Source organism: Battus philenor, unplaced genomic scaffold, assembly GCF_028537555.1.
Source record: "Battus philenor isolate CCGP_79_NKW_IND1 unplaced genomic scaffold, ilBatPhil1.0.hap1 SCAF_7, whole genome shotgun sequence".
NCBI classification, from domain to species: domain Eukaryota; kingdom Metazoa; phylum Arthropoda; class Insecta; order Lepidoptera; family Papilionidae; genus Battus; species Battus philenor.
The window spans coordinates 1,144,379-1,171,734 of NW_027181737.1; the positions used below are offsets into that span (position 1 = coordinate 1,144,379).

A 27,356-nucleotide genomic window follows, 5' to 3' on the forward strand; every position below is an offset into this window, starting at 1 on the left:
TGAACGCTACAATAGTAACATATGTAATAATATATCCAAAGGCCATCGGTGGTACATGCTTTTCGTCGTATTTATGTGTGTATAATCAATGATGCACACTTATTTATATATCTATTATAAATTAATCATAACGCCTTCGAAAAATGTAAAAGCAATTACAATTTCATGTAAAACACATGTAATAAAACTGTATATTCGGAAGACACATATAAATGGCGCTGGTTTATGACGAGTTATAATAATTTTAACAAGTGGTCGTACACATAAAAGTTCTACTCTTCATTGTGTTGTCTTTAAATATAAAAAGAAGACTCAAGGAGTCTTTAGCAAGCTCGGAGTCGGTCACCGAATCCAAAAATCAGGAGATACGTAGACGGACCACATGACCTGATGGTTGCAAGAAACCAATCGCCGTTGGAGCCGAAGGTTGAGAGTGGCGACCATAAGCCTGTAGATGCGGCGTGGGACGACCACACACGTAGGATCAACGACTTAAAGTCGCTGGAAGTCACTGGAAGTCACTGGAAGTCCGTGGAAGTCACTTGAAGTGACCGGGAGTCACTGGATACGTGCAGCGTAAGACACGCAATGTAACGCCTGAATCCATTAAACAAGTCATCATGTCGATCTTAAGAGAAGGTCTGTACCTCACAACGAGCATCTATTGGTGGAAAAGAAGACGAATACCATATAATGAAGAATAAAACTCACACATAATGTTTTAAATTTTACTTTTACGTTCACTTACATAACCTTGTAGATTATTAACTCCGTTTCCGTTGCTTTTGATTGCTTCAGTTGATCTCTTATTTCTATAGCTTCTTAAATAGAAGTCCATGAAGAGAACGAAGAAGGAGATTAGAGCGAACATAAAGAAGTTCTGGACAAAGTCGGGCATGGGGCAAGGTGATAGCTTCTGTTGGAAGTATGTGGTGGTAAGAGCAAGAACAAATTGTACCTAAAAAGAAAAGTTTCAAATTAAAAACATATCGAAAATCTATTAACATGCATTGTATACAGATAATGTATAAGCATAAACAGGTAATTTGGTAGGATTTTACAAAAAAACTGTTTCAGTGACATTTTAAATTTACGTTAGAGCTTTTGGATGGAACCCTTCATCATCATTATTTCACGCAGTGGACAAAAAATGCCCAGTGCTAGATATGAGCCTCCTCCATAAATTTAAAAAGCCATGGTTGGAAATGTCCAGCATCTAGTGCCTTCCACCGAAGTTAATAAGGTCATCTGTCCAACCATCGGAATGAAACAACAACCTTAAGAACTCTACGTCGAATTTCCCGCAAATTTTGCAAAAATTCCTATCCCATCATGTTTATTTCCAATCAGAGGTGACTGGTGGAATTTGAATATAGAATAGAATATAATTAATTTAAATGGGATTCTTAACGAAACCTTGGACAGTAAGGCTTGACGATATATTTTGACTGATATTACTTTGGAAAAAACTGCGATTTCTAATCATACAAGGTTTTGTATTTGATGTGCAACTTCGAATAGAGTTCAAACAACCTTCAAAACTGCAGGGTTTTACTAGATTGTAAAATGAATTTCCACGATTGAAATATTTAGGGTAATGATCTTAGCATCATTTGCATTTACAAAGAGGCTGTTGGCAATAGTACCAACCAAAAATGTTTTAGGTAAGATCTTGTCTATGGTTTGGCGAATTTGTAAAATATGTTATTATCTGTGCTCTCTCTCTGTTCCCTGCCGCCACCGAGCACACGTGTTTTCGCTTCCTTGTGAAATTAAGTCTTAATAAATTAGTTCATTCTCTGGACCAAGGCCTTTTTTATTAAATACAGTCCACTAAAGTCAATCCCAATCTTATACAAGGCTTGATTTTAGTCATTAAGGATGTACTAAATTGTTTTTTTTTTCAGACGGTGGACGCCCATTGTAGGTTATAGGCCTCCCTCAGAGATTGCCGCGATAATTGGTCCCATGCTGCCCGCATTCAGCGATTTTCCGTGACCTTACTATTTCATCAATACACTAGTGAAGGCACTGCCTATACCGCGTCTTTTTGATCCAGCGTCCATCGATTGCACGAGTGATGTGCCACTTCCATTTCAGACGAGCAATTCTTCAAGTTTCTGATTTGATCTCGCAGCCAAACTCCGAGCATAGCCATTGCTCTCTGACCTTGAGCCATTTTCTGATGCCCGTCGTAAATGAGTTTTACTTGTCAACAAGTGCAGACACTTGTAAATGGTACATTCTTTCTATTTTATGATGTTTATTTCGATGTAAATTAACAGTTGGTTATAAAAAATATAAATAAATGTCAATAGAAAAAATAAACTTACCAATTGTATCTTCGTCAAATGCTTCTTCCACCACAAATACTTTGTGTATTGAGGTCCCAAAGAGGATATACCGTAGTATGAATACATGATAACGTGGACAAAGCTATTCATTGCTCCAATCAACACATAGTGATCTGATGGTAAATAGAGATAACAAATCCATGCCCATATTACCATTATACTGTGATGGTATACATGCAAAAACGATACTTGATTATCTTTTTTTCGCAGTCTAAAGAACACTGTGTCTAGCAAGTCGACATGCTTCGCTATGAAATATAGCGAGCAGTTATATAACACCTGGAAAAGAAAATAGTTTTTAACCATTTTTTTACGAGTCATGTTCGTTCCTATCTAGGGAAGGAAGTGATTTTTAATTGTGGTAAATAAATATCTCACGTTCATTTTTTTACCCTTACTTTCGTCATCTATTTTTCATCACAAAATCCTTTGCTCCAGTTCCATACACGTAATGACGTGTATATAATGTATAGTGAATGCACTATACACGTCGTGTCGTTGTTTGCTGCATTTCCAGTGTCTTCACCTGCACAACCATACCTCTAATCCTTTGCCAAGGACTTTCACGCAATATCATCTTTCTTTATACAGGTGTAAATATATAGACACGGATAAATTTAGCAGGGAGTATTTGTAGCTATAAGAGGTGTATATATTCACAAGTTATTGACTCACTTCTGTAAGTATTGCATATTTACTATCGTATGTACAATATGTCCAGAAGTGGAAATCCGCTGATGATAATAAGCTAATATTTTAATCGAGTATTGCTTCTCTTTCTAACAGCTATTCAGCTTTAAAAAGCACCTTAATAACAAATCTACTCGTTTTCACCGATTTTCTATTTAAAAAATTAGATAAACAAGCACAAATAGGAGCTGTTTATACATCGCCGTGTGCACCGCCGCGGCAAACAATGCGAATTACACAACTACCACCGCTAAATCACTCAACACGTATTTCACCCCTCTACGGGGCATCTTCAGGAGTTATAATACACCGATTAGTGCCAAACGCAGAGTCAAATCTCTGCACTTTGTTGCACGACTACGACTACATGTGCGGAAGTGGCTAAATATTGGTCCTTTTCTTATATTAACTTTATTATTTTTTTATGCCTCTACTTATTAAGGACCTCTCATTCAGCGCTATCTTGAGAGGAATAGGGATTTGCGTTCTTATCTTCTTCTTTCTCAATATCATTTATCCTTTTAAATTTTTCCTTGACTTTTCATCACCTCGCTTTCGTCGCCTTCCTATTAGAATACTACGGGTTTACATTATATTGTGTTGCTTTATTTATATTTGTTTATTTGCTTTATTCTGACATTTACATTTCTTTATAATTTAATTTTTACTTTCCTATTTTCTTTAGGTTATCATACTCGTAGATTTATGTATTTATCTTGACCAGTCATACATTTTTTTTGTTTACTTGTTCGGCGTAGCAAAGGTTGTCTATCCAGCGAATGCAGATACTTTCAATTTGACTTGTTGAAATTTATGGAGGAGGCTAATATCCTGTAGAGGATGTGTAATGGCGTCTAATGATAATGACGATGATTTTGTACTAAAAACATTACCAGGGTTGATGATAGCGCACGACCCCAGACCACTTTACAAATTCCATCAGTTTGGGAACCATATATATATATACATCTAGTCACGAACATTTGTTTAACCATGTAAATTCAACAGAAAATTCAATCATACAAAATATAATTAAAATATATATAAACGATTCATACTTACCATAGGATAGTACTGTCTGTTAATATGCGGGCAGTTTTTAGGGAAAAAACTATATCTCAAAACATAATCTCCATACTGAAATTAAGAATAAATAAAATAACATTAGTATTAATTTATATTTAACAGGAAAAATATTCACATATAAAAAAGAAGATATATAGGGCAATGCTCATCCTCTGAAAATTTGTTTGTGACTAGAAACAATCCTACAAATTTAATGCACAGAGTGTTAATTATATAAGATTAAAATAAAATGACCGTATCAAGTTGAAATCAAACGAACTCCTGTAAAGAAATACAAAAAACAAGACGCGACCAACAGATGGCGCTGATACTTGCATATATAGACTAAGTAATATTTAGGAACACAGCCTAACAAGGCCGCCATTATACCTTAATATGGCAAATTAAATAAATGTTTCTAGTAATATTGTAATATCCAATTATTATATCTCTTGTATCCCCATAAATTCTATTAACTTTAAATGCTTTATCGTTGTTAAAAAGTATAGTTTGCCGCCATTGTAAAAGTTCAGTTCCATACACAGTAACATAAGAAACGAGAAAACACTGATTAAGCCTTAAATTACACAACTAATTACGTAACACTACCACGAAATTGTTAACTTATAGACCTCTATCTGGGTCTATAACTTAAGCAAAAACGATCGTATCAAGTTTAAATCAAACTAACTTTTTATTAGAGAAAAACGAAATACCAGACGCCACCAACAGATGGCGCTTTTATTACTTATTACTTAGATGTAGACAGAAATATTTTGATATATAGACGAACAGGAGAAATTGTATCCCAGGAATCGAACTGACGAACTAGGAACGAAGTCTTATTTTACCTATAGACTGTCACTGTTATTACGTTTACGTCGTGAAGATGACCAGATGAGCAAAATTTGGTAGATATTGGAAAGAAATTGAACTGCCATATAACAGTTAATACATTTAGTGTCGCGTACACTTCCATCTTGTCTTAACTCTCTCTCTCTTTGTTTAACTTATTTTCGTCTTAATTAAAGTTAGTCTAATCCATTTGCAAAAGCTTTCATTCAATCTCCCATAAGCGTATAGATCAGTAAACATACCGAACTCCTTTACTCTATAATATCATGTTTAAAGTAAAAAGTGTTTCAATCGAATTATTATGAGAAAAAAGGCGATCGAAATTAGAATTATTTTTACTTTTGTGATAATTTTTGTGTGTAATTCGATCCCAAATATTTAAGATTTGAAAATGAAAGGCGCCAACTGCCGATGCAACACTAAATGACCAGAATTATTGTAATAAGGATGAGGTTTTACGGGACTCATTTCATATTCACACTTGGAAGTGGCCAGTTAGGTTAGTTAGCATATAAGTATTATTTGTAATTTATTATTATAGCATATGCGGAAGTGGCTAAATATTGGTCCTTTTCTTACTTAAAAAAAGCTAATTGATAATTAGGTTTATTTATGCACATAATCTTTAACTACACGAAAGATGTTCTTAATATCATATAGTTTAAAAAGTATGTAATAAACGTTGACAGTTTAAACACGAAAATGTCGAGATAGAACATTAACCGAAGTGTGTTAAGTATATATGGAGTTTATGATCTAAAAATTACTTAAAACATTTTTTTAATGGTATCTTATATTTTAATACTGTAAAAATAAGATATACAACACTGTTACTAAAAAGTAAGGTGAATTTGTTAATAAAGCGTAAATTCTTTATTTCTTCCAAATAAATTTTATACCCTTCAAAGTAAACCACGTCTGATAAAACGCACTTTTGCCAACGCTTTTCCGAGTCTTTGAAAAAGACGGGATAATCTTTTTCCTCTACAGCCTTCAAGATCTTCGATTCGGCTTTTATCTCCTCAGTCGTGTTAAAATGCATTGGACTATTGAGTTAGCTGTATAGACAGAAGTCTCACGGAGTCAAATTAGGCGAATACAGTGGTTGCTGAACGATATGAGTCGAGCATTTTAAGCACTAATCAAAACTTGGCACGTTTAAGATACAAAACATCCTACAAAATAGTTTAGTCTGTGCCAAATAATATAACAACCTTTAACAAACAGACGATTTGCAAATGTTATAGACAGTCCTACCAACCTAAGAAAAAAATAACCTGCTTTCTTAGTTCCCGGTAGTTTTAAATGAAAATTTCACCTTACTTTTTGATAGCAGTACATATTTGGGTAAACATATTCAAACATATAATACTTACAACATATAATACGTAGCCGGAGAATAATACTTGCAGCGCGTTATAGACCAACAACACTCGCTTCATCACGAACGGTTTCCTGTTCATCATGAACGATGGAAGCAGCTTCATTATAATCAGAAGGTATAAAGCCACCACTACTAATGCACCTGCCACACTTTCCACCAACGTGTATTTTCCTAACACTGAAAATTAATTTCAAATCATGCAGATAACACTTTATTTACTAAAAAAAACACATTTAAAGTGAAATGTAACACAAAAAATATAGACAAATTAAAATTTAAACAATTTTTGTACAGTTGGTAAAACACGCGGTCTTCAGATATATCAGACAACCTTTGGGTGGTGATAAAAGATATGGAAGAAAAGGTAATTTTGGGCTTTGGCTACATACAACATATACATATTCCGAATAAATCACTGTTTCATATCATATTATGAAATGAGGAAATCTGCACGCCTAAGGTCAGCAACGTAGCTCGAACAGTTGCCCGTCTGAAATGGCAGTAACCTGAACATTCTGTGATGTTCAGTTCATCGAAAACGAAGGTTTTTGACCAGTATGTGTTGTCTATGATGACATACGGATCTGAGAAGTGATGGCTTGTGACAGGCTGTAGGTCACCCAGAGAGTAATGGGGAGGGCATGCTCAGATGCTGTGATATCGAATTAAAAATGAGGAAATCCATAGAAGAACGATGACTTCAGATTTAGCTCGAAGAATTTCTCGTCTGAAGCTCATGCGAACGATGGCCGTTGGCACCGACAGGTTCTAGAGTGGCATTCACGGGTTCATAGATGTTGCGTGGATAGGCCTCCAACTTGACCGACGATATATTCAAGGTCCAGGAAGTCGATGCTAAAGTATATGCCTTGTAGTGAATATCAGCGGAGATGATGACGATGATGTATTTTAATATATCTCAGTGTCCTTAGAGGTCTACGACTAAAGTGTGTTTCCAATGATGGCTAACGGCAGTGAGACGTGGTACTGTACCTCAACGAGTCTTGGAGAGCGATGCACGGAATTTTATCCGAAGTATCGGTCCAATCAATTAAATTATTAACATTTAAAAAAATAATAAATAAAGTGAACACTCTTAAGAAATGTTAAGCATTGCGGTAGACAATTATTTTCGAGTAGCGATCAAAATTCAGTAGACGCAGCGTGGAGACCACTTTTAGGTAGACCATTGACATAGATAAGGTCCTGGGCAGAACAGAACCAGTTATTGTGATGATCTTTGTTGGAGGCCCATGTCTTGTGTGGACATATCCGTGCAATGCCTGTCTAGACCAAATAGTTTCTTATTAATATAATACGCAAATCAAATTCACAGTTGTAAAACATTTTATTTAGTTTAGGTAGGAATAAACTAGATGCAGTCTATTTTCAAACGATCCTATTGGATCTGGAAAGCCAATATCTAGCAGGCTCAAATAGTTATTATCAAATAAATATAGCCTTTATGATAAAGGCAAGATCGCTAGAATACGACTGTATATAACAGATCGAGTTAAGATATTAAAAACGCGGTATATGCTAAGCAATTTCTGCACTCTTGACTTTCAAAATGTGGAATCTATTTATAAGGCTGAACTGAACGAAAAAGGTTTAACTAATATAAAAATACTTACTTATTTGATTTTTATCAAACACTTCCTGTTGTATTCCATCCATGTTTTTATATGTTGATACAAACAGTATATATAAACTTCTCCCCTTTTTAAGGGAATAATAATATTTATCCTATGGCTCTCGACACAGGGGAATGTCAAACTTGAGCCGGAACATCCATGGAGTGAACTAAATTAAAATCATTTTTCTGTTTATATAGACTATCGATTCCTATTTAATTTTTAAATAAGTAAAACATGTCTTGTACCTTACAATGATCGTCACTACGTTTGTATATTGTATGTTAATGTAATTACTAATTAATATGAGTTCAATATCATTGGTTCTGTATATCAGGCAGTAAACAGGAGATTCCATTGTACCAAACAAACTATGTAATTCAATCACAGCGATTCGTTTCTCTTTATCGCCCCACTCTATTTTAAAATCAAAAGAATATTTTACAATATATTTTCGCAAAAATTAGAAAAATAATAACAGATTTCAAATTCAAAAGTAATATATTGTCTGTTTTTAATTATAAAACATATATGGCCAGACTAAGTACATATAAGAAGGTACATATAAATATAATAGATACTAAGAATTATAATACAGATAGGTATATAAAAGCAGGAGAGTTAAACAAATTAAAACATAAATGTTTATATAATTACACATTATAACTATCATTGTAGATTAAATGACATTGAATTCCGTTGAATATACTTGAATAGTAAAACTATACACGGGTTAACCCATATTACATCTTACCTCCAGTTAACTAAAATTATGATAAATTTTCTGACATATCTGTCGGATCTGTAATCACATTTCAAATGCATCACGTTTAAATCATCTATGACGTAGTTGATGACGCTAATTGTTAATATTTAATTGTACAACGGAATAGTGTGCTATTAAAGTTAATTTTATTAACAATCAAAGTTAAGGTCAATGTTATAATGTCAAACTATGCAAATATATACACTTAGTATGTCTATAACGAAAAAACAATACGATTATTTTAGTGTAGTGAGTCGAGAAACGAACTAGTATCTGTTTATTCCAACAATCTTCTATCTGTAGTCGTATCTGTTCGAATTTATAATTCAAACTATAGTAGCCCGATTGAAAATATAAATGAACAATTTGTAATTGATAGTAATGAATGTATTTATCAGTTTATTATCTTTACAAAAACTTTGATTAGTTACGATTCCTTTTTCTGTTTCATATACAGCAAGAGTTTTAGTCTCCTCTGAGTTCTCTTTTCATTTCTGATGATCATGTCTGTTTTAAAACACCTTAATGAAATCGATATATCATCGATCGCACTTTCTATATCATCCTAATCTCAGCTTTTCTCAGGACAATAGTAAAGTCTAATTGATTTGACTTAACCAGACCAGCGGATTAAAAGATCATCAACATCGTCTTAATATGTTTACTTTTACATATGTCCTATATTTTCATTGTAAGGCATTGATTATCAATAAATGTTTGACTGTTTTTTTCGGCTATCGGTTTTTTTTTCAGTTTTCACTTCCGTAATAACTTCATCATGTTCAGACGTAGTACTTTCGATACTAGATATTAACCTACCCCGCAATTTTAAAGAACCAGTTGGAAAAAGCCTGCATCCAGTGTCTCCCAATGACCTTAAAATGGTCGTCTGTCCATCTTGGTAGTGGGGAACTGGATCACCAGCTGCCACGTATTTGGAGCGCTAATAATTTATTATTAGTTTCGGTTGCAGCAATGGGTCGAAGAAAGGAACATTTATGGACAACAAGGAGAGTCGCAGGACCTTTCTAGAGTACTGCAGAAGGGTCGTAAGAGAGACCATTAAAAGGAAGAAGGAGGAAAAAAAACAAGTGTATTAGACTAGTCAAGATAAATATTTACCTGCGATAAATGTAAATGTAAGAATAAAGTAGATAAATAAGAATAAAGCAAAACGGAATAAAATGTAAATCTGTTGTATCCTGCTAATGGTGTAGTGAGGTGATGAATGAAAGGATTAGGAAAATATGAAAGTAATGAAAGAATGAAAAAAGAATTGTGAATGCACATAATAAAACCTGTAAAAAAACTTGGGAAAATTTTCCCCGTGTACCCAAGACATGAGAAGTACGGAAGGCCCCAAAAATAAGGGGACATAAAGGAACCTTGGAGGCGTATTACACTGCGCTTAATATTTCATCAACTATCCGTTCTGCGCATGTGTTCTGCTTGCTACCATTTCAACTCGTTGACCCTAGGCTATACCAGATATTTTTTTTCGTTTACGGATCTTCTCATTTCTAACTTGATCTCGGAGACAGATCCTGATGCATACACGACCTTGTTAAGTTCTATTAAACCTTCCGCTCTATTACACAAAGGCGCCTTCACTTTACTATTTAAAAGACTGTAGTGTGACTCGCGGGATTAGCTGTTAAAAGAAAAAAAGTTTGATTACTTTATTTATTATTTTATTATATTTATAATATGCACTATAGTTTTTTTATTATAAGTATATATGCTATATACATACGTATGTATGTTTTGTACATGTTAACTACCCGTTATTTATACTTCTAATGTTTCCATACTATGGTTGTGTCGAAGAGATTGCCTCGTGTGATAAAACCGCCCTATGTACCATTTTGTTTATTATTATGAAACTATTGTAATGTATCCTATATATATATATATATATATATATATATATAAATAGCAGAGAAATTTGTTTACTTTCCTTTAAATACATAATAAAACTAATTAATACAAACTAACTATGCTATGTTACGAGATACAGTATCTAAAATTGCGCGTGGATACGGTATACGGGTCCAAACTTAAATCTAGTCTAGCCTGTGCGCTGGTGGGACAGATTGTCATCTGGTCGTTCGGCATATTTATTGAGACGCGGAGTGGGGTTCTGCATATGCTCGTTCAGCGCAACACTAGTCGTCCATTACTAGTAATTAGTAATTTCATTCCCTTCAAAGTAATCCCCGTCTGATAAAACGTACTTTTTCCAACGCTTTTTCCAGTGCTCGAAACAGTCGGAATAGTCTTTTCCGGTACAGTCATCAAGACTATATGATTCGATTTTTATCTCCTGAATCGTGTCAAAACGGCATCCCCGCATTGGTCTTTTGAGTTTACTGAATAGCCAGAAGTAGCACAGAGCCGAATTAGACGAATACGATGGTACCTATGCTTGCTCAGAGCAACGCTAGACGTCCGTAACAAGGTCACTAGGAGATGCTAGATGCAGGAAATTTCCAACCAGTCCAAAAGGAAATCTCAGGGGAAGAAGGCCTATACCCAACAGCGATAGTCCCACGTCTGAAATGTTGATGTTAAAATCCAGACCAAAGAATGCAATAAATAAGCTAAATTATACCTGTATGTTGTTGAAGTTAGTTTTAAAATTACAACATAATAATATTCGTTCAATTTATAACAGTTTACAATTGTAAAATAAGGTTACTTGATAAAACAGTACTGTTTCTGTACATAATTAGTTCGAGTACTAAACAGTTGGAGATTTATTTCATAAATTATAATTAAATTGTTTTATAATGTACATTGTATAGTTCAATCATTTCGATTTACAGAAATAATATTTAAATTAGCCGTATTGCAATTCTTAAATGTCCCCGTCTCATGATTTGTTTAAAATATTATTATGTATATTTTTGTCAAAAAAAAAAAGGTCAGGTAACTTTGAAATCAAGTAATTCATTGCAAAACTTACTTTTGAAAAACGTGATATTTTTTTGGACTTTTAAATCGAAATTATTTCTAAATATTTCTAATTGAAACAAACCGTCAATATTTTTGACTTAATACACGTGGATTTTATTAACGTCTATCGTTTATAAATGCTCGTAATTATAATAAAAAACAGGTTCTAATTACAAGCTTGAAAAAAGTTTGCATACGTCATATTCAATTATATAACTTCATATCGTTAAAATTCAGTTATCAAGGGCAATGTTTTTAATAATAATACGTGTGGCCTGATAGGGTACGGCCTACGATCTGGTACACGCGACGTGGGTAGGCACTGCACTGGGTTGACCAAAGAAACAGTCAAGGTCGCAGAAACTCGTTGGATACGGAGGCCTTGTATTGGACAACTATCAACTGACATGATAATGGTGATGACATGAATAATATAACATTGTAATCAAAAAGTAAGGTGGATTTGTCAATAATGTAAATTCTTTATTTATTCTTCAAAATCATTTTCATCTCTAATGGATTCAGGCGTTACTTTGCGAAAGTCCATCCTAGGTAAGAAAGTACTTACATATAGCTACTTCCGCTATGTAGCAGTAGTCGTGCAATAAACTGCACCGCCCGCTAGTCTGCTGATAAATGCGCATGCGGCAAACAATGCGAATTACACAACTACCACAGTTAAATCACTCAACACGTGTTTCACCTCTCCACGGGACATTCTCAGATGTATTGTTACACCGATTAGTATCGATGTTTGGCGTGGATGGGATGCATGGGAGTCGGTGTTCGGTTTTTAATCAATTTCATCGCTTTCAAAGTAACCCCAACCAATAAAACGCACTTTTGCTAATTCCAGTCATCGAAACAGTCGAAATACTATATTTCCGGTAAAGCCTCCAAGGCAATCTCTGATTCGGTTTTTATCACCTCAATCATATCAAACTGGCGGCATTGGAAAGTTCTTTTGAGTTTGATAAATAGCAAAAAGTCGCACGAAGCTAAATCAGATGAATACGGTGGATGCGGATGCAGTCGAATATTTTTGACACTAAATGAGACTTGACGTGTTGGAGACACATTCTTAAAAATGATTTAGGTTGAACCAAACGATATTTCAACTTTTGACAAATATACGTTTGGCAAATGTTACAGATAGTTCTACCAACCTAGGGAATGAAATTACTTGTCTGCCTAATGCTTTACTTTTTTTATCACAGTATATGTTAATTTTCTTCAGGTTTAACACTTTATCTTTTCATGTTGATGGTTTGCGATACAAGCTGACTGCGGTCAATGCTTTGTTTCCTCTGAGATAACTATATAAAATAAACAGAGACTATCTGTCCCAAAAATTATAATGACTTTTATTCAAACAAGTTTCTTTTCCGTGAATTTCGTCGGCCAAATTATCTTATGTAGTCACGGTGATCGATGTTATATCTCAATGTGGAATTTTACTGATATTAATATCCTCCGCATAGGCCGTACCTGCTCCTCGACCAGCCAATACCTGTTCTCTTAGTTGTTTCTTATTTTCTACATAATAATATAGTAATAATAATTTTTTTTTATCTTTATTTCATTCCATACAAATGACTTGAAATTAGTAATTTTACATAATAGTTTTGATAATTTTGTACTAAATTTGCATGGACCCCCTCAGGGCAAAAGCCTTCTTCAAAGTTTTCCATTTTTCTCTATCTTTGGCAACTTGGAGCCACCCGTGAACTGCGACTACCACGATCTCATCAGCCTATCTGGCATTAAGTCTGCCTCACGCTGTGGTTCCTCGTGGTCCCGTCCATTCTTACCTTTAACCCTTTGTGTCCACCTGGTATCAGGGAACCTCACCACGTGACCTGCCCAGCTCCACTTTATTTAGAAGGAATAGGTAAGTGCATCTGTTATACACGTTTTTTTGCAGATAGCAGATTCCTTATTTTGTCATTTAATTTGATATCCAATTAGCTTCTCTCCATTCTTCTATGAGTGGTTTGTATTCTGTTCCTAGTTTTCAGTTCAAACGTCCCGGTTTTGCATCCGTAGGTGAGGCATGGAAAAATCTCAGAGTCCATAACTATCTTCTTGGTAGATAGTGGGAGATGTGATTTGAATATGCCCTTATGAGCCTATTATTAGAGAATTTTCTATATACATAGTATGAAATAATAATGTTTTTATTGTAAGAATTCATTATGAACACGTCTGTACTTTATCGGAGAATAATACCAAATGAGCGGCACTTGACTGTCGTGTCGATAAGTTTTTCGTTTTATTTACAAGCTCGCATTTTCTTTACTAGAACAGAAAATATGCCGTGGACAACAGTGAGATTTAATACCACTTCCTAATATCATTAGGATGGTATAATAAATATTTTTTCATGCATGATATAATTATAAACACAAAATATATTGTTATTTATTAAGTTACATAACGCTTGTTCAACCATTGGAGTCTAAATGTTCAACGACCACGAACCGCAAGATGCGACGAAGATAGGCAAGACGGAAGTCACATAGTCACAAATCACAGACCGCTATAGACGACGTCATTAAGGCAATAAAATATTTAAATTATTCAAATTAATTTATTGTCTATATTCTTTTTTGTATTAAAATAACTTCGAACGTAGAAATTCATGAAAAGGAAGAAAAACAGAACAACACTACTAAGTCCGTACAAGTGCATTAGATTTGAAGATGGACACGGCGTCACCTGATGTTGATATATAAGCTGGCACAGGATCAGGATAAATTGAATCTGTAATTATATGAAAATAAAATAAAATCGTTTATACTGCTTCTGAAACTTCTGTACCACGCCTTGAGTATCCGCGCAGTAAGACGTAGAAGGGTTGGGGGAGGGGAAGAATATCAGCGCTGTGTTGTTAATAATTCACAAGTAAGCCTTTACGACGACTGTTGAGGCTGAAAAGGTCTCGAGTGGTCATAGAAGCGGTGTGTGCAGGTTACCTAATAGGTGGACCAGTGGCATTGTTAAAGTTGCAGGAAATCGCTTCATCAAAAGGGATTCTTTTAGCTGACATGATGATGATGATGACGATGATGTTTATAATGATTATAATGATGGTGGTGATGATTATAATGATGATGATTATGACTCTGATAGCGGTGATGACTGTGATGATGGTGATGATTATGATCATGACGATAATCATGATTATGATGATTATGGTGACGATTATGATGATGACGATGATCATGATTATGATAATCATGATGATAATGATAATCATGATGATGGTGGGGACGATTATGATGGTGTTGATGATGATTATGATGATGGTTGGGATGATTATGATGGTGTTGATGATGATTAATATGATGATGATGACCGTGATGACGTCGATGATGATTATGATCATGACGATGATGACGATGATTACGACGACGATGATGATGAATATGATCATGTTGGTGATGATTATGATGGTGAATCTTATTATGATTATTATGATGAGTATGATACTGATTATGATGGCGAGGGTGATGATGGTGATGATGGTGATAATGATAATGGTGGTGGTGGTAGTGGTGGTGGTGAAGGTGGTGGTGGTTGTTGTGGTGGTGGTGGTGACGACGAAATTCTTAATCTTAAATGAGCAAGTTTAAAAACTTACCATTTGAAACCTCGTAAGATATTTCTTCCACCAAATATACTTCGCATAGTCGGGCCCCAATCCGGCCACCGCATAGTACGTGTACATAACAACATGAACTAAAGAATTTATCATTCCCGCAAACAGATATCTCTCTGATGGAAAATAAAATAAATACAACCATGACCAAGCTACAGTTATGCCGTGATGATAAACATGAAGGAAGGTTATTTGATTATCCTTTTTACGCACTACAAAAAAAACGGTGTCAAATAGATCCAAATGTTTAGCAACGTAATAACACAAGATAGGTTTCATCATCTGAAAAGAAAAATGACTTGATTATATGAGATTCAAACTTCACATCCAACAGGTAAGAACTATTAAATATTTTTTTATTTATCTCATTTTATCCAAATAATGTAGAAAAGTTATGGTATAAGAATCTATGTTCAATAAATATATTTTATCTTTATTTTTAAATAGTATACATATGTTGTCATAGTTGTGTTTGCACTTGTTCTAGGATTTACTATGTTATTGTAAATATTTATTAAAGATGTATATTAGAGGGACAGGAAAATAATATCGTTTCTGTTGATATTTTACAGAAAAACCGTATAAAATGTATATACTAGATGGCAAAAGGTTATTAATAACGAAGGTGAATATATTGTTGATTAGAAATAAAAAAATTGTTAAAATATCATCGTGTGAATTTATCTTAGGGATCTCCCTAATATATACCTAAAAGTGTTAAATATAATAAAATACTTGCCGATTTAAGCATTTGACCGGTAATTTCTGCAGTACATTTGTTAGAAACTAAACCATAATGAAATATATGGGATGCAAACTGAAATCAAAAATATGTTTATGTTTTAAACACAAATACATTATATAAAAATTCATATTAAAATATGTGTAATAGTTTTTTAATCGTATAATATACATAAATAAACCTTTATTTCTTGAAATTCAACAGTATAAAGATATATCAAAATTATATTTTTTGACCTTAAATTGAAGACCAGTTGTATGAATTCTTTTTTTAATATACAGCATCTCTACCACTGTAAGGCGTAGATATGCTTGTCCTTTTTCAGCGACAGTAACTAGTGGGCTTGTGGTCGCCACTGAAAAACCTTTTGTTCCCAACTGCGATGGGTTCCACGATGTGCCATACCAACTGCCACTTTAGACTAATAACTCTACGATACTACGTAGATGACCTCTAAATATTAACTCTATCCCAAAACTAAATGATTTCAGAAATAACAAACATTTTTCTTTAATTAAAATCTCGTTTACAGCGAAAAAAAATAAAAATGGTCTAATTTTCTATGAGTATTAAATATCATTTTTGTATTGATAAATAATTGCCTAATATTAATAAATTACATTACACCCTTCAAGACCATTTTTAATTTGGTTTTTATTTCCTCAATCGTATCAAAATGCACTTCCTCGCAGTGGCCTTTTGAATTTGCTGAAAATCTATTTGCTAAAAGTCGCAAGGATCCAAAACAGGCGAATACGGTGGTTGCAGAACGGTATGTATCGAGTTTGTGGCAAAAAAGTCGCAAAGATCCAATGCAGTGACATCGACCAATTGAAACTTGACACGTTTATGACACAAATGATTTGGGTTGAAACAAATGCTATTCCAACACTATCAGCGAGGTTTCTTATTGTCAATCTAAGACTTTCAGGCACCATATCTTTAATTTTTTGGACGTGGATTCTATATGTTTTAAATGACAATTTCACCTTACTTATAGATCATAGTTAGGCTATAGTTAGTCATAAGGATCTGTTTGAAGCTGATTGCATTTTAAAATGTATATAAAAGTTTTTTATTGTACAATATACATTATTAATCCTTTTACATCTTTTTAACAGTGAAAAGATATATCAAAATTATCTTTTTAACCATAGTTTAGACCCCTATTGTATATATTTTCTTTTTATATATAGATGATTGGATATGTAGTAAATTAATTTGATTTAAATTAAATTTTTTATTTTCTTAGCCCACTAGTTGCATTCAGTTTATCAACGGCCTTAATTAAGTCATCTTTTGACTTTGTGAGTGGACCTTTTATGCTATCGTAGGGAAAAGAGGACCCATTAAAACGATTATAATATTTAATAACTTACTAAGTACACATTGTATGCAGATAAAATCACTTGAAACGTATTGTAACAAAATAGCAGTCGCTTCAATACAAACGGTTTCCTATACTTCATCATGGTTGGTAATATCTTTAAAACAACCATTAGATATGCTGCCACTATACACCCGGCTCCTAAAAATGTCTCCATAAACGTCCAAGTTTTGAGAAAATCTGTAAAGTAAGCATTTAAAACGATTAATAAATAAATATTAATGATAGAATAAAATAAAGATTAGAAATGAAATTGTACCTAGCCACCTAAGAGTAAAAAAGATGAGGAAAAGAATGCGATGAAAGCAAGAAGGAAAGAAAGAACAAAAAAAAATTGCAAGATATTGTGAAGGATAAAAGTGAGTGTAGAATAAAGATGAAAAACATGAAAAAATTATTTGTAAATAAAGTCCCTGTCCCAAACAAAACAGGGGTACGAGAAAAAAAAATAATCATAAATATTTTACATTCTAGTAATAAAAGTGTATGTACATTTTATTGTAATATAAACTTTATTCACATTTACATAAAGCCTTCTTTTAAACGTAAGTGCCCATATTAGTATTTATACACTAAAGTCTTTGTGGCATAAAAGTCTATCTATACACTAAATGTAAGTGCCTATGTTAGGAGATCTCGTTTCACGTCTAAAATATCAATACACTAAAGTCTTTGTGGTGTAAAAGTCCATGCATACACTAAATCTAGGTGTCTATGTTAGGAGGTCACGTTTCACGCCTAAAATAATTATACGCTAAAGCATGGATGCACAGACCGCGGCCCGCCGGTCGAATACTGGTGGCCCGCCTACAGCAAAAATAATACTCTCGTACATTCGAAAAATAATGAATTCTATTCCAGAATAAAACCAAACAAATTTAATTACCAATACTTCTGGCAGCCGGCCCGCCATCAGTTCATGATCAAAGTATACGATAGACAAGTAATTTTTTGGAATAATTTTCTATATTTGTGGTTGACAAAAATTTATTTATTTAAGAATAAAAAATGAAACTTACCTTCATTGTTAATATTTTCGATAACATTCATAATAAATTCACTATTTGTTAATCTTGTGTGTCTAAAATCACTAATAAATATTAAAATAAAAATTAAGTACAGAGATCGTCCACATTTGATTCCATGTACTATGAGAGCGAGATTGCATCTGTCAAGATGCTGTAAACAGGTAAATATATAAACAAATTTATTGAAAACAATAAAAAATTAACATAACCTTTATACCTCTATATAAATCCGTAAATTTAAAAATGATGTTTATTATTTCAAATCTTTTAAATCGCCTGAAGGTTGTCTAAAGGTTTTTCCATCAGGTAAAAACACGATAATGCAACCTGGTCAAAATAGTAATAAATAAGTGAAAATTTACGATAAAAATCGTAATTTTTATTTTCAAATTCGTTAAACCTTATAAATCCGAGTGCCAAAAAACCGCAAACCGTTTATCTATATATATATTCAATAACAATACTTAAATCATAATAATAATTTTAATATATTTTTTTATTTATTTCGATAATAAAACTTTGTCACAAAAAATAATGACACATCGTCCCGTAACATTATTAATTATTTAAATTCAGACGTGAATTATTAAATGTAATTTTTTATCATTCTGGTAAACATGCGAGTCCCTTTTTTTATTGGATTCTTATAAAAATATGAATTGTCATAGGTAAAGATCCGCTGGTCACGTTTAGATTTCTAATATACAGTTCACATCTCCAAAATAATAATATGAAATAGTCTATAGCCTGCCTTGTCTTTCATGTCGAGCAATAAAACCGCCTCTTGTGCTTATATATAATATCTTTTTTAAACGGTTTTATTTAGTTCGACCCGTACGGAATTTGTTTGGGTCAAAATTAGAAATTAAAATTTAAGCACCTTCCCGTTGTCAGATTGACCTGAAATTTGGTACACAAATTTAATTTAGACGACAATACAATATAATAAAATCAATAACATTATAAATCTAAGATGGCCGCCGTTACAAAATGGCGGATTACATATTTTTCCTTAACCCCCTCAATATGGGTATCAAATGAAAGGGCTACACTAGTAAAACACGATGATTCAAGATGGACGCCGTTTCAGTATGGCGGACTAGGTACATATTTTTCCACAAACACCACAATATGGGTATCAAATAAAACCGTTTAAAAAACCCGTTTAACTTAAGTTTTTTTACCGATTTTATTATATATTAGCTATTTTATTTCGTTATATTCCATTTTCGTTATTTACATATAGTTTTATTATATAAGAAAGAGTAAATAAATAAAATAAAATAGTTGAATATCAAAAGTTTTACCCTAACCAATGATGTAATTAAAATATAGCACTCTTTCGACAAAATGTTCAAACATAGAAGCGTATCATAAAAATGCTAAAATCATTACAGAGTATGTGCACTATATCTAAATATCTCAGTCTAAGTAATAAATAATCGAAGTAAAAAGTTAAATTTTCTGTTTCGTATACTTTTAGACTTTATTTTTAGTATATTTTCATTTGTAATGCTACAGACAAATGGAGTATCCATATGTGAACATTGTCGACCGTCAGTTACATAGGAATCATTAATCTTAAAATTATTCTAAAAGCAACTATATTACTATAATTAAAAATCCGCATAGTTTTTGTTTCTAATGACATTATATTTTTTTCACAGAAACTTTTACGTTTTGAAATAATTGTATTTAAAAACATAAATCTGCCACCAGACACCGGTTAAAATTCTATTCAATATTACTGATCATAATTTATATGTCATTCACCTTCCTTATGACGTTTTGTCGACATTAATTTAAAAAAAAAACACTAAAATTTGACAAAAGAGTTTATTACACTTAAACATTGATTCTATATTCAATTAAAATTAAACATTTACGTTTTTGTAACTAGTTAACTTTTTTTAGTTTTCTGTGCAAAATAACTTCTGATGTAAAAATTCATGAAGAGAAGGAAAAATATCGCTATGCTGCCAACACCGTACCAATGCGACGCTGAAGATAGCGGACAACTCGATGTCTTTTGCTGATAGAATAGATTGCAGATGATTAGTACGAATTGTGTCTGTAACAAAATATTGTTAAAATTAATATGAATCTTCTAATATTGTTTCTTCCTACATTGTATGTATTTAGTTTTACTTCAGCAAAAGGCTGTGTATCAATGTCATATACAAAATTTTTGTTTGTATAAATAAAATTGCTTTGTCATTAAGACCAATTTATCGTATATGGTACATTTGGTAACAAAATAAAATCAAAGTTAAACATATTCTTTGATCTCTGTTAGAATCAAAGTTCAAAATTTTTCACGAGTTCTAGGTTAGAACTAAATCTTGCGTTGATGTGTCTACTTAAAGAAATCGCACAAGGTTTTATATTACTGTAATTAAATTAGTTATTTTCACAGGAAAATGTCATAAATTGATGCTTTGGGAGGTGCGGATGATTGAAATATATTTGTTTTTAAAAAGAGAGCCATTCGAGAAATTTACAACTTAGACCCGCGTATCTCATTGAGAAATTTGTTTAAATAAATCAATAATCTTACAGCAGGTCTTATAATATATCTATGATAATATTTGGACATTTATATATATAGCCGGTCTTTAGTCAACAGAACCTTAAGACTCTAACGGCCATCTATGCTAGGCGCTGTTAAACCCGCCTATTGCCATTTAAACTTGCCAATCTGCTTTTCTATGACAGTTACTTTAATTTGAACAATACAATTATCCTCAACAGTAAAACCATTTTTATTACAAGGTTATAAATAATCTAGGTACTAAATACTTATTATTAGCCAAATTATTTAATCAGGCCTCTTATGTTCATTACCAAGCATGAGGTAAATAACTACTAGACAGAAATTTCGAAGTCGATCAAGTTCAGTCGATAGTGATCTAGGAATAATAGCATCAGCATAGTTGAATAGAAGATAAGGAAGAGATTTCATAGGAGAAATTCTAGTTAGAGTTGGAAGAGAGTAACGTGAACTGCGCAAGAAACCAAAAGTTGCAACATGTTTATTTAAACTCACGGCTTCATTTTGATTGGACAAAGTACTTGTTAAAAAGGAATTTTACATTAAACATCCTAGAAACGATGTACTTGATATATATATTGTATCAATAATAAAGCAATTAATACATACCAACTGAAGCTTGGTCAGATATTTCTTCCACCAAATATATTTCGCGAACTTGGGTCCAAGGCTCGCCAGCGCATAGTATGTGTACATAATAACATGCACGATACAATTGAGCATGGCGCTAATCATATAGATGTCCGTGGGGAAGAACTTATAGTAAAGCCACGACCATGCCAACATCAGACTGTGATGGTACACATGCAAGAACGTGACCTGGTTGTCTTTCTTTCGGAGAACAAAGAACACTGTGTCCAGTAAATCCAGATGCTTGGCGACTAGATAGCAAAGGATGGGTTGTAGTATCTGAAATTAGAAATTTAAACTATGATATCAGCAGAAAGATGCTCACTGAAATGTATAGGCCTTCTGTAAGAAAGTAACCTAGCTACCTCGATGAGGCATCTACATTGGCATTAGCATATGAATTTAAATAAATTCCCCCTACATTTTTACGCTTCGATACTTATCCTACACAGGGACCTCGTCGGGCGCGATGTACTACACAGGCATCAGACTTGTAATCACGACATCGGCAGCCGCGTTCAAGCGAGGATGGTCAGGGTTTGCCCGCGTTGCTCATGACCATCGAGTTATCCTCGCTTCGTTAACTCACACTACACTACAGTCACAATACTACAACTACACGGGTAGTCTCTCTTCGTGCGAACATAATCGATATAACTAGTCCAAATTTCACATCACATAGTAGTTCTGAGCGCTAAGCTATGCGCTCAGAATCCATAGCCTCTGGAAGTTCCAGGTTCTGGATCGGAAATTACGGTCAGTCAGACAGGCAATCTTAACAAGGACGTCGAAAGACAACTATAGAGTTTAGGACAAGACAGTGGCGCACCTGACCACCGGCTGTTCCGTATTCGGCGCCTATAGACTGCCAGTTTCGGTTGCAAAAGACCATAGAGGAGGAAAACATCGCCAGGATGTTAGAAAAAGAAGAAAGGCCACATCTTCCTAGATTATTGTAAAAAGATCATTGTTAACTTAATAAAAAGACAAATACTAGTCGTGTTTAGGAAAATAAACTGTGAGATAGTGCAATAAAGAATTTAATAAAGTAAAAGCAAAATGTAAATCCAAAAGAGAATACATAATATTTTAATAAAATATATGAATAAAATAGAAACGAAAATAAAAAATGTAAAAGTAGTGTCCGGTGATGGAGACGAAGTAAGGAAGGCGATGTAAGAAAGGAAAATAAAGTATGGAAAGTAATGATAGAAAATTTGAATTTAAAAAGATGTGTGAAAAATATTGTGAATGTGTAAAAGTTGTGGAGGAAAATAAATTTGTGAAAAATTAATTCGCAGGGACGGTACATGTAAGCTATATATAATTTTTTAAGTTTTTTTTTTAATCTTGCTTCTTTCTCTCCTTGTAAATTCTTTCTCTCTTTCTTAAAATCCACTTTTCAATCTTCACGTTCAGAACTTCTTTCACGCATCGTCTTTCTTCCTTCATTTCCATTCCTGATCATTTTTTTTTACTTCCACCCCTATTTTGTTGGGAACAGGGTTTTTTATTTCTTAACAATTTTTCACATGAATTTTTATTTTCGTCCTCGTCTTCCATAGTTCACAATATCTTATTTTCTTCCTTCTATCATTCCATAATTCCATCTTCCTTTCTCAATCATTTCATTCCTTTCATCGATCCTCAAACACTTTAGTTTTATTTTCTATTGCAGTATCACAGCTCTGATCATATTTCATCGATAGATACCTTACTCTATTACATTTTACTTCTGGTATTTATTATTGAAAATATTGCCCCTTCGTACCTAAGACAGAGTCGTACGAGACCTATTTCCAACTGTGATGTTTTTTGAGATGTCATCTTTTTGTACCTTATTTATTAAGTTCCTGAGTCCTTATACAATGCACCTTAAATGCATATTTTTAGCATCTTTGTTGCAGTACGTTCATTATTATAAATGATTTTTAATCTCGTCTCAAAAGGTACAAACATTCAACTTCGCATATAACTATATTAACATTTAACATTGCTGTGTTTACGTTAGTTGGAACAGAAAATACACGTACAATAAATACACATTCGTACTTGCAAACATAGATGTACAAATAAATCATTTCCAAGTATTTCTGTTGGGAATCTATGGTGAAGATCTATGTCCAGCCGTGAACGTTGACAACTGATTTATTTATTTAAGTACACCAGCAAGAAGATAGGTTAAAAATACATTGAGAGTTACAGTGTAAACAATGTTTCAAATATATGTTTCTTTAAAGATTACAATACAAAAGAGTTCTCAATGTAAAAATGTTTCCTCCGGAACGCAATCTACTTCAAGGAAAGTATTTAAAAATGCTCAACTAAAATCAGATATGTGTAAATGATTAAGAAGGTTTATAAAAGGCAAGAGCTCGAAGGATCTTTTCGAACTGATTGAACCATCTCCATTCCTTTATCGGACTAATAGGCGCAGACAAAAGTTTCATCCATACGTTTTTGATATGCCCAAAAGATGTACTAAACGGTTTTGACAACTCGTTTTTGCTGAGAGTCGCCAAGAAGTGGAAGGACCTGCCTGGGTCTATTTTTCCTGATGAGTTGAACTCTGGAGCCTTTAAGAGTAGTGAACAGGTTTCTTTTGGATAGGCGTGTACCACTTTCGTCTTCATCTACATTTTCCAACAGGGGGGATGGAAGATAAACGCCTATTCCTTTATATAATGTTAAAAAAGAGCCTCGGAAAATATTAACGGCAGACAATTGTTCAAGTGTTTTGTTATAAGAACTGCACATTCGTGAGATAGGAGAACATTACCAGAATGACTTTGACACAAATGGTAACGAACCTGCAACGTAATAAGCTCTAGAAGGTTCCTTCAATTGATTTTGATTTTATTTGGATAGAATTTTTTTATTCCAGGTAGTTCGACGTTGTTCTAAAAAGTGTAACAATCCGATTTCTCGTCAAGTACTTCTCGGCAAAATCAACATCGCACCTGGCACTTAATGCCATATGAAATTCTCGTGTCACGATGTGCGTGATTAAACTCCTTCGAAATAACTCGACCGATTTTCGTGAATCTTAGCGTGCATATCGGCCAGGGTGGAGAAGCGGACAACATCTATTTTTCATCCCCCTAAATGTTAAGGGCGGTCAACCCCTAATTTTTTTATTTTTTATGATACAGCATACAAAAATACACAAACCTAATTTTCACCCCTCTACGATCAACCCTTATTTTTTATTTCTTAATGAAAAAAAATTTTTTTTAGAAAACAACGTTACTGGATCACCTAGTAATACTATGTATAATTGTGACTTTTGGCTATTCAGGTAATTCAAAAGGCCATTGGAACGCCGTTTTGATAAGATCGAGGAGATAAAAACCGAAAAGAAGATCATGAAGGCTATACTAGAAAAAGACTATTCCTTAGGAGGAGATAAAATTGGTTTAGAAAAATAAATAAAGAATCCACACTTTTAAATAAATTCTCCTTCCTTTTTGATTGACAGTATTATCTCATGTACGACCTGTATACATTTGTTAAAGTTTTAAAAGTACAAACCTTCTGAATATTAATGATTTTATAAATAATAAATAGCGTAATGATTATGTAAAAGCATTTATAAATATCAAATGATTCTTTAGCAAATTTAAATATTGTTTACTTTATGACCTTTGTACTGTTCAAAAAATTACGTGTCATTTTTAAGATTGATTACGTTTTACAACGTGATTGCTGACAAATGAGTTTCCCGTTAAGCCTTTTACATCTATAACCAACCACCGCTTATAAAAAATAACTTTCAAAATTATATAACTCCATTAATAAGGCTTTATATACACTTATATATAATATACTAACCGATTTCGTCAAGCCCGCACTGTTATCCTTCCAACATTTGCTCGGGAGCAGACTATAATTAGATGCGTGGGCGAGAAACTGCAACAAAATCAGTAATATCAAGTCATTGCATGTTTTAAAGTTTTATTGAAACGTCATCTTACTTAGGGTCTCGATGGTCCAAGTCACTTAAAGTGCGTAGAGAGCTAATCTCCGGATTTATCTTCGAAATCATATCGTAACTGAGGAAATCTTTTCAAAAATATCCCTACAGGTTCGAGAGACGAAGTATATAGGCCCATGGAGTCGTGGAGACTGGAGAATGTCCTGTAGTAAACAGACGACTAACTTAAAGTTATCAGAAGACGCTGGATGTTGCTTCCATTTGGAAATGTAAATGGGAGACCTTCATCTAGTAGTGGACATCCGCTGGGGTGATTAAAATGATGAAGATAATAATTTTTCAAATCTAGGTTAAATATTTAATAGAATCAGACGTTATTTTGCTGAAGAAGAGCAAGAAAAGAACCAATATTTAGCCACTTCCGCATATGCAGTGGTATTCGTGCTCTTAGAGCTCTGTTCGGCACTAATCGGTGTAACATAACTCCTGAAGATATCCCGTGGAGAGGTGAAACACGTGTTGAGTAATTTAACGGTGGTTGTTGTGTAATTCGCATTGTTTGCCGCATGCGCATCTATCAGCGGGCTGGCGGGCGGTGCACTTTGTTGCACGACTACCACTGCATGTGCGGAATTGGCTAGATATTGGTCCTTTTCTTACTTTACCGGGTTAGTTAGATTAGATACCAAACTAACAATACGCTGTCCAACCTATTGAACTACAAAATTCTACAGAGAAATCAATTTTTAATCCCACATGGGTAGATATGTCAGTCCTATAACAACCACTTCAAAGCTTATAAAAAAGATTTATAGTTTATGGGTACGGAGGCAAAAGCTGTCCCTTTAATTTTAGATTCTTATATTATTAAATTATTCACATATATCATATTTATTAAAAAATAACATATTACTAATTATATTCTTAATTGAGCCTGGCGGTAGAAGACCGAGTTTTGCGATCACAAGTCGTGGGTTCGATTCCAGGAGAACAATCTTATCATACACTTTGTGAATTCAATTTATATTGCCACTACTCATAAGTTTTCAGAGGATGGACAATAGCGTACTCTACCACTCCTCCCATAGATATATATTACTTTAGGGAACAATTATTGCCTTAAGTATTTCATATTGTCTACTGTCGCAATATAATCGTCTAGTTGATAATAAATTATGTTGTCCGTTTATGCTATGTATTATATAATGTGTACATATATAAGTAATTGTATAATACTGTGTTAAAATATATACACACATATATATAATATATATATATGTATAAATATATATATATATATATATATATATATATGTGTTTGTATATATATACATAACAAAATTTTGTCAGCACACACAGAAAGTTTAGTATGTAAGCATCAAGCATAAATAAAAGAAAAATCGTATTCACAACCATATTATACATACACACACACACACACACACACACACACACACACATATATATATATATATATATACATATATATGCATATATATATATATATATATATATATATGCATACTTTAATGTTAATTATGCTAACTTTATTATTTAACAACTGGCCTTAATGCAGCACAAATAAGCCTTACAATGTTTATTTTATTGTTACAATAACAATTATGTATTTCAATGTGTTTATTATTGGTACTTGTTAAAAAAATATGTATATATAAATATTAATATTTTTAATTTTGAAGCATAAAATTAAAAAAATAGA

At 33.2% G+C, this 27,356-nt stretch overlaps 2 protein-coding genes across 2 annotated transcripts in view; both read right to left on the reverse strand.

Moving 5' to 3' along the window:
* Positions 1-721: 721 nt before the first annotated feature.
* Positions 722-11,043, reverse strand: LOC137931129 (very long chain fatty acid elongase 4-like). The gene is made up of 5 exons (XM_068774528.1): positions 10,983-11,043; positions 6,341-6,525; positions 4,107-4,181; positions 2,334-2,633; positions 722-958 (listed from the first exon to the last, which is right to left on the reverse strand). Exons 1-5 carry the CDS (start codon positions 11,041-11,043, stop codon positions 722-724), a joined length of 858 nt encoding a protein of 285 aa, XP_068630629.1.
* A 2,394-nt stretch (positions 11,044-13,437) lies between these two features.
* LOC137931130 (very long chain fatty acid elongase F-like) overlaps positions 13,438-27,356 on the reverse strand; it is a 31,912-nt gene continuing 17,993 nt past the window's right edge. The window contains exons 3-9 of the mRNA XM_068774529.1: positions 25,534-25,611; positions 21,682-21,981; positions 20,427-20,592; positions 18,269-18,300; positions 15,347-15,646; positions 14,363-14,466; positions 13,438-13,534 (exon numbers count right to left, since the gene is read on the reverse strand). Coding sequence (XP_068630630.1) covers positions 13,438-13,534; positions 14,363-14,466; positions 15,347-15,646; positions 18,269-18,300; positions 20,427-20,592; positions 21,682-21,981; positions 25,534-25,611 — 1,077 coding nt within the window. The remainder of the gene's footprint in view (positions 13,535-14,362; positions 14,467-15,346; positions 15,647-18,268; positions 18,301-20,426; positions 20,593-21,681; positions 21,982-25,533; positions 25,612-27,356) is intronic.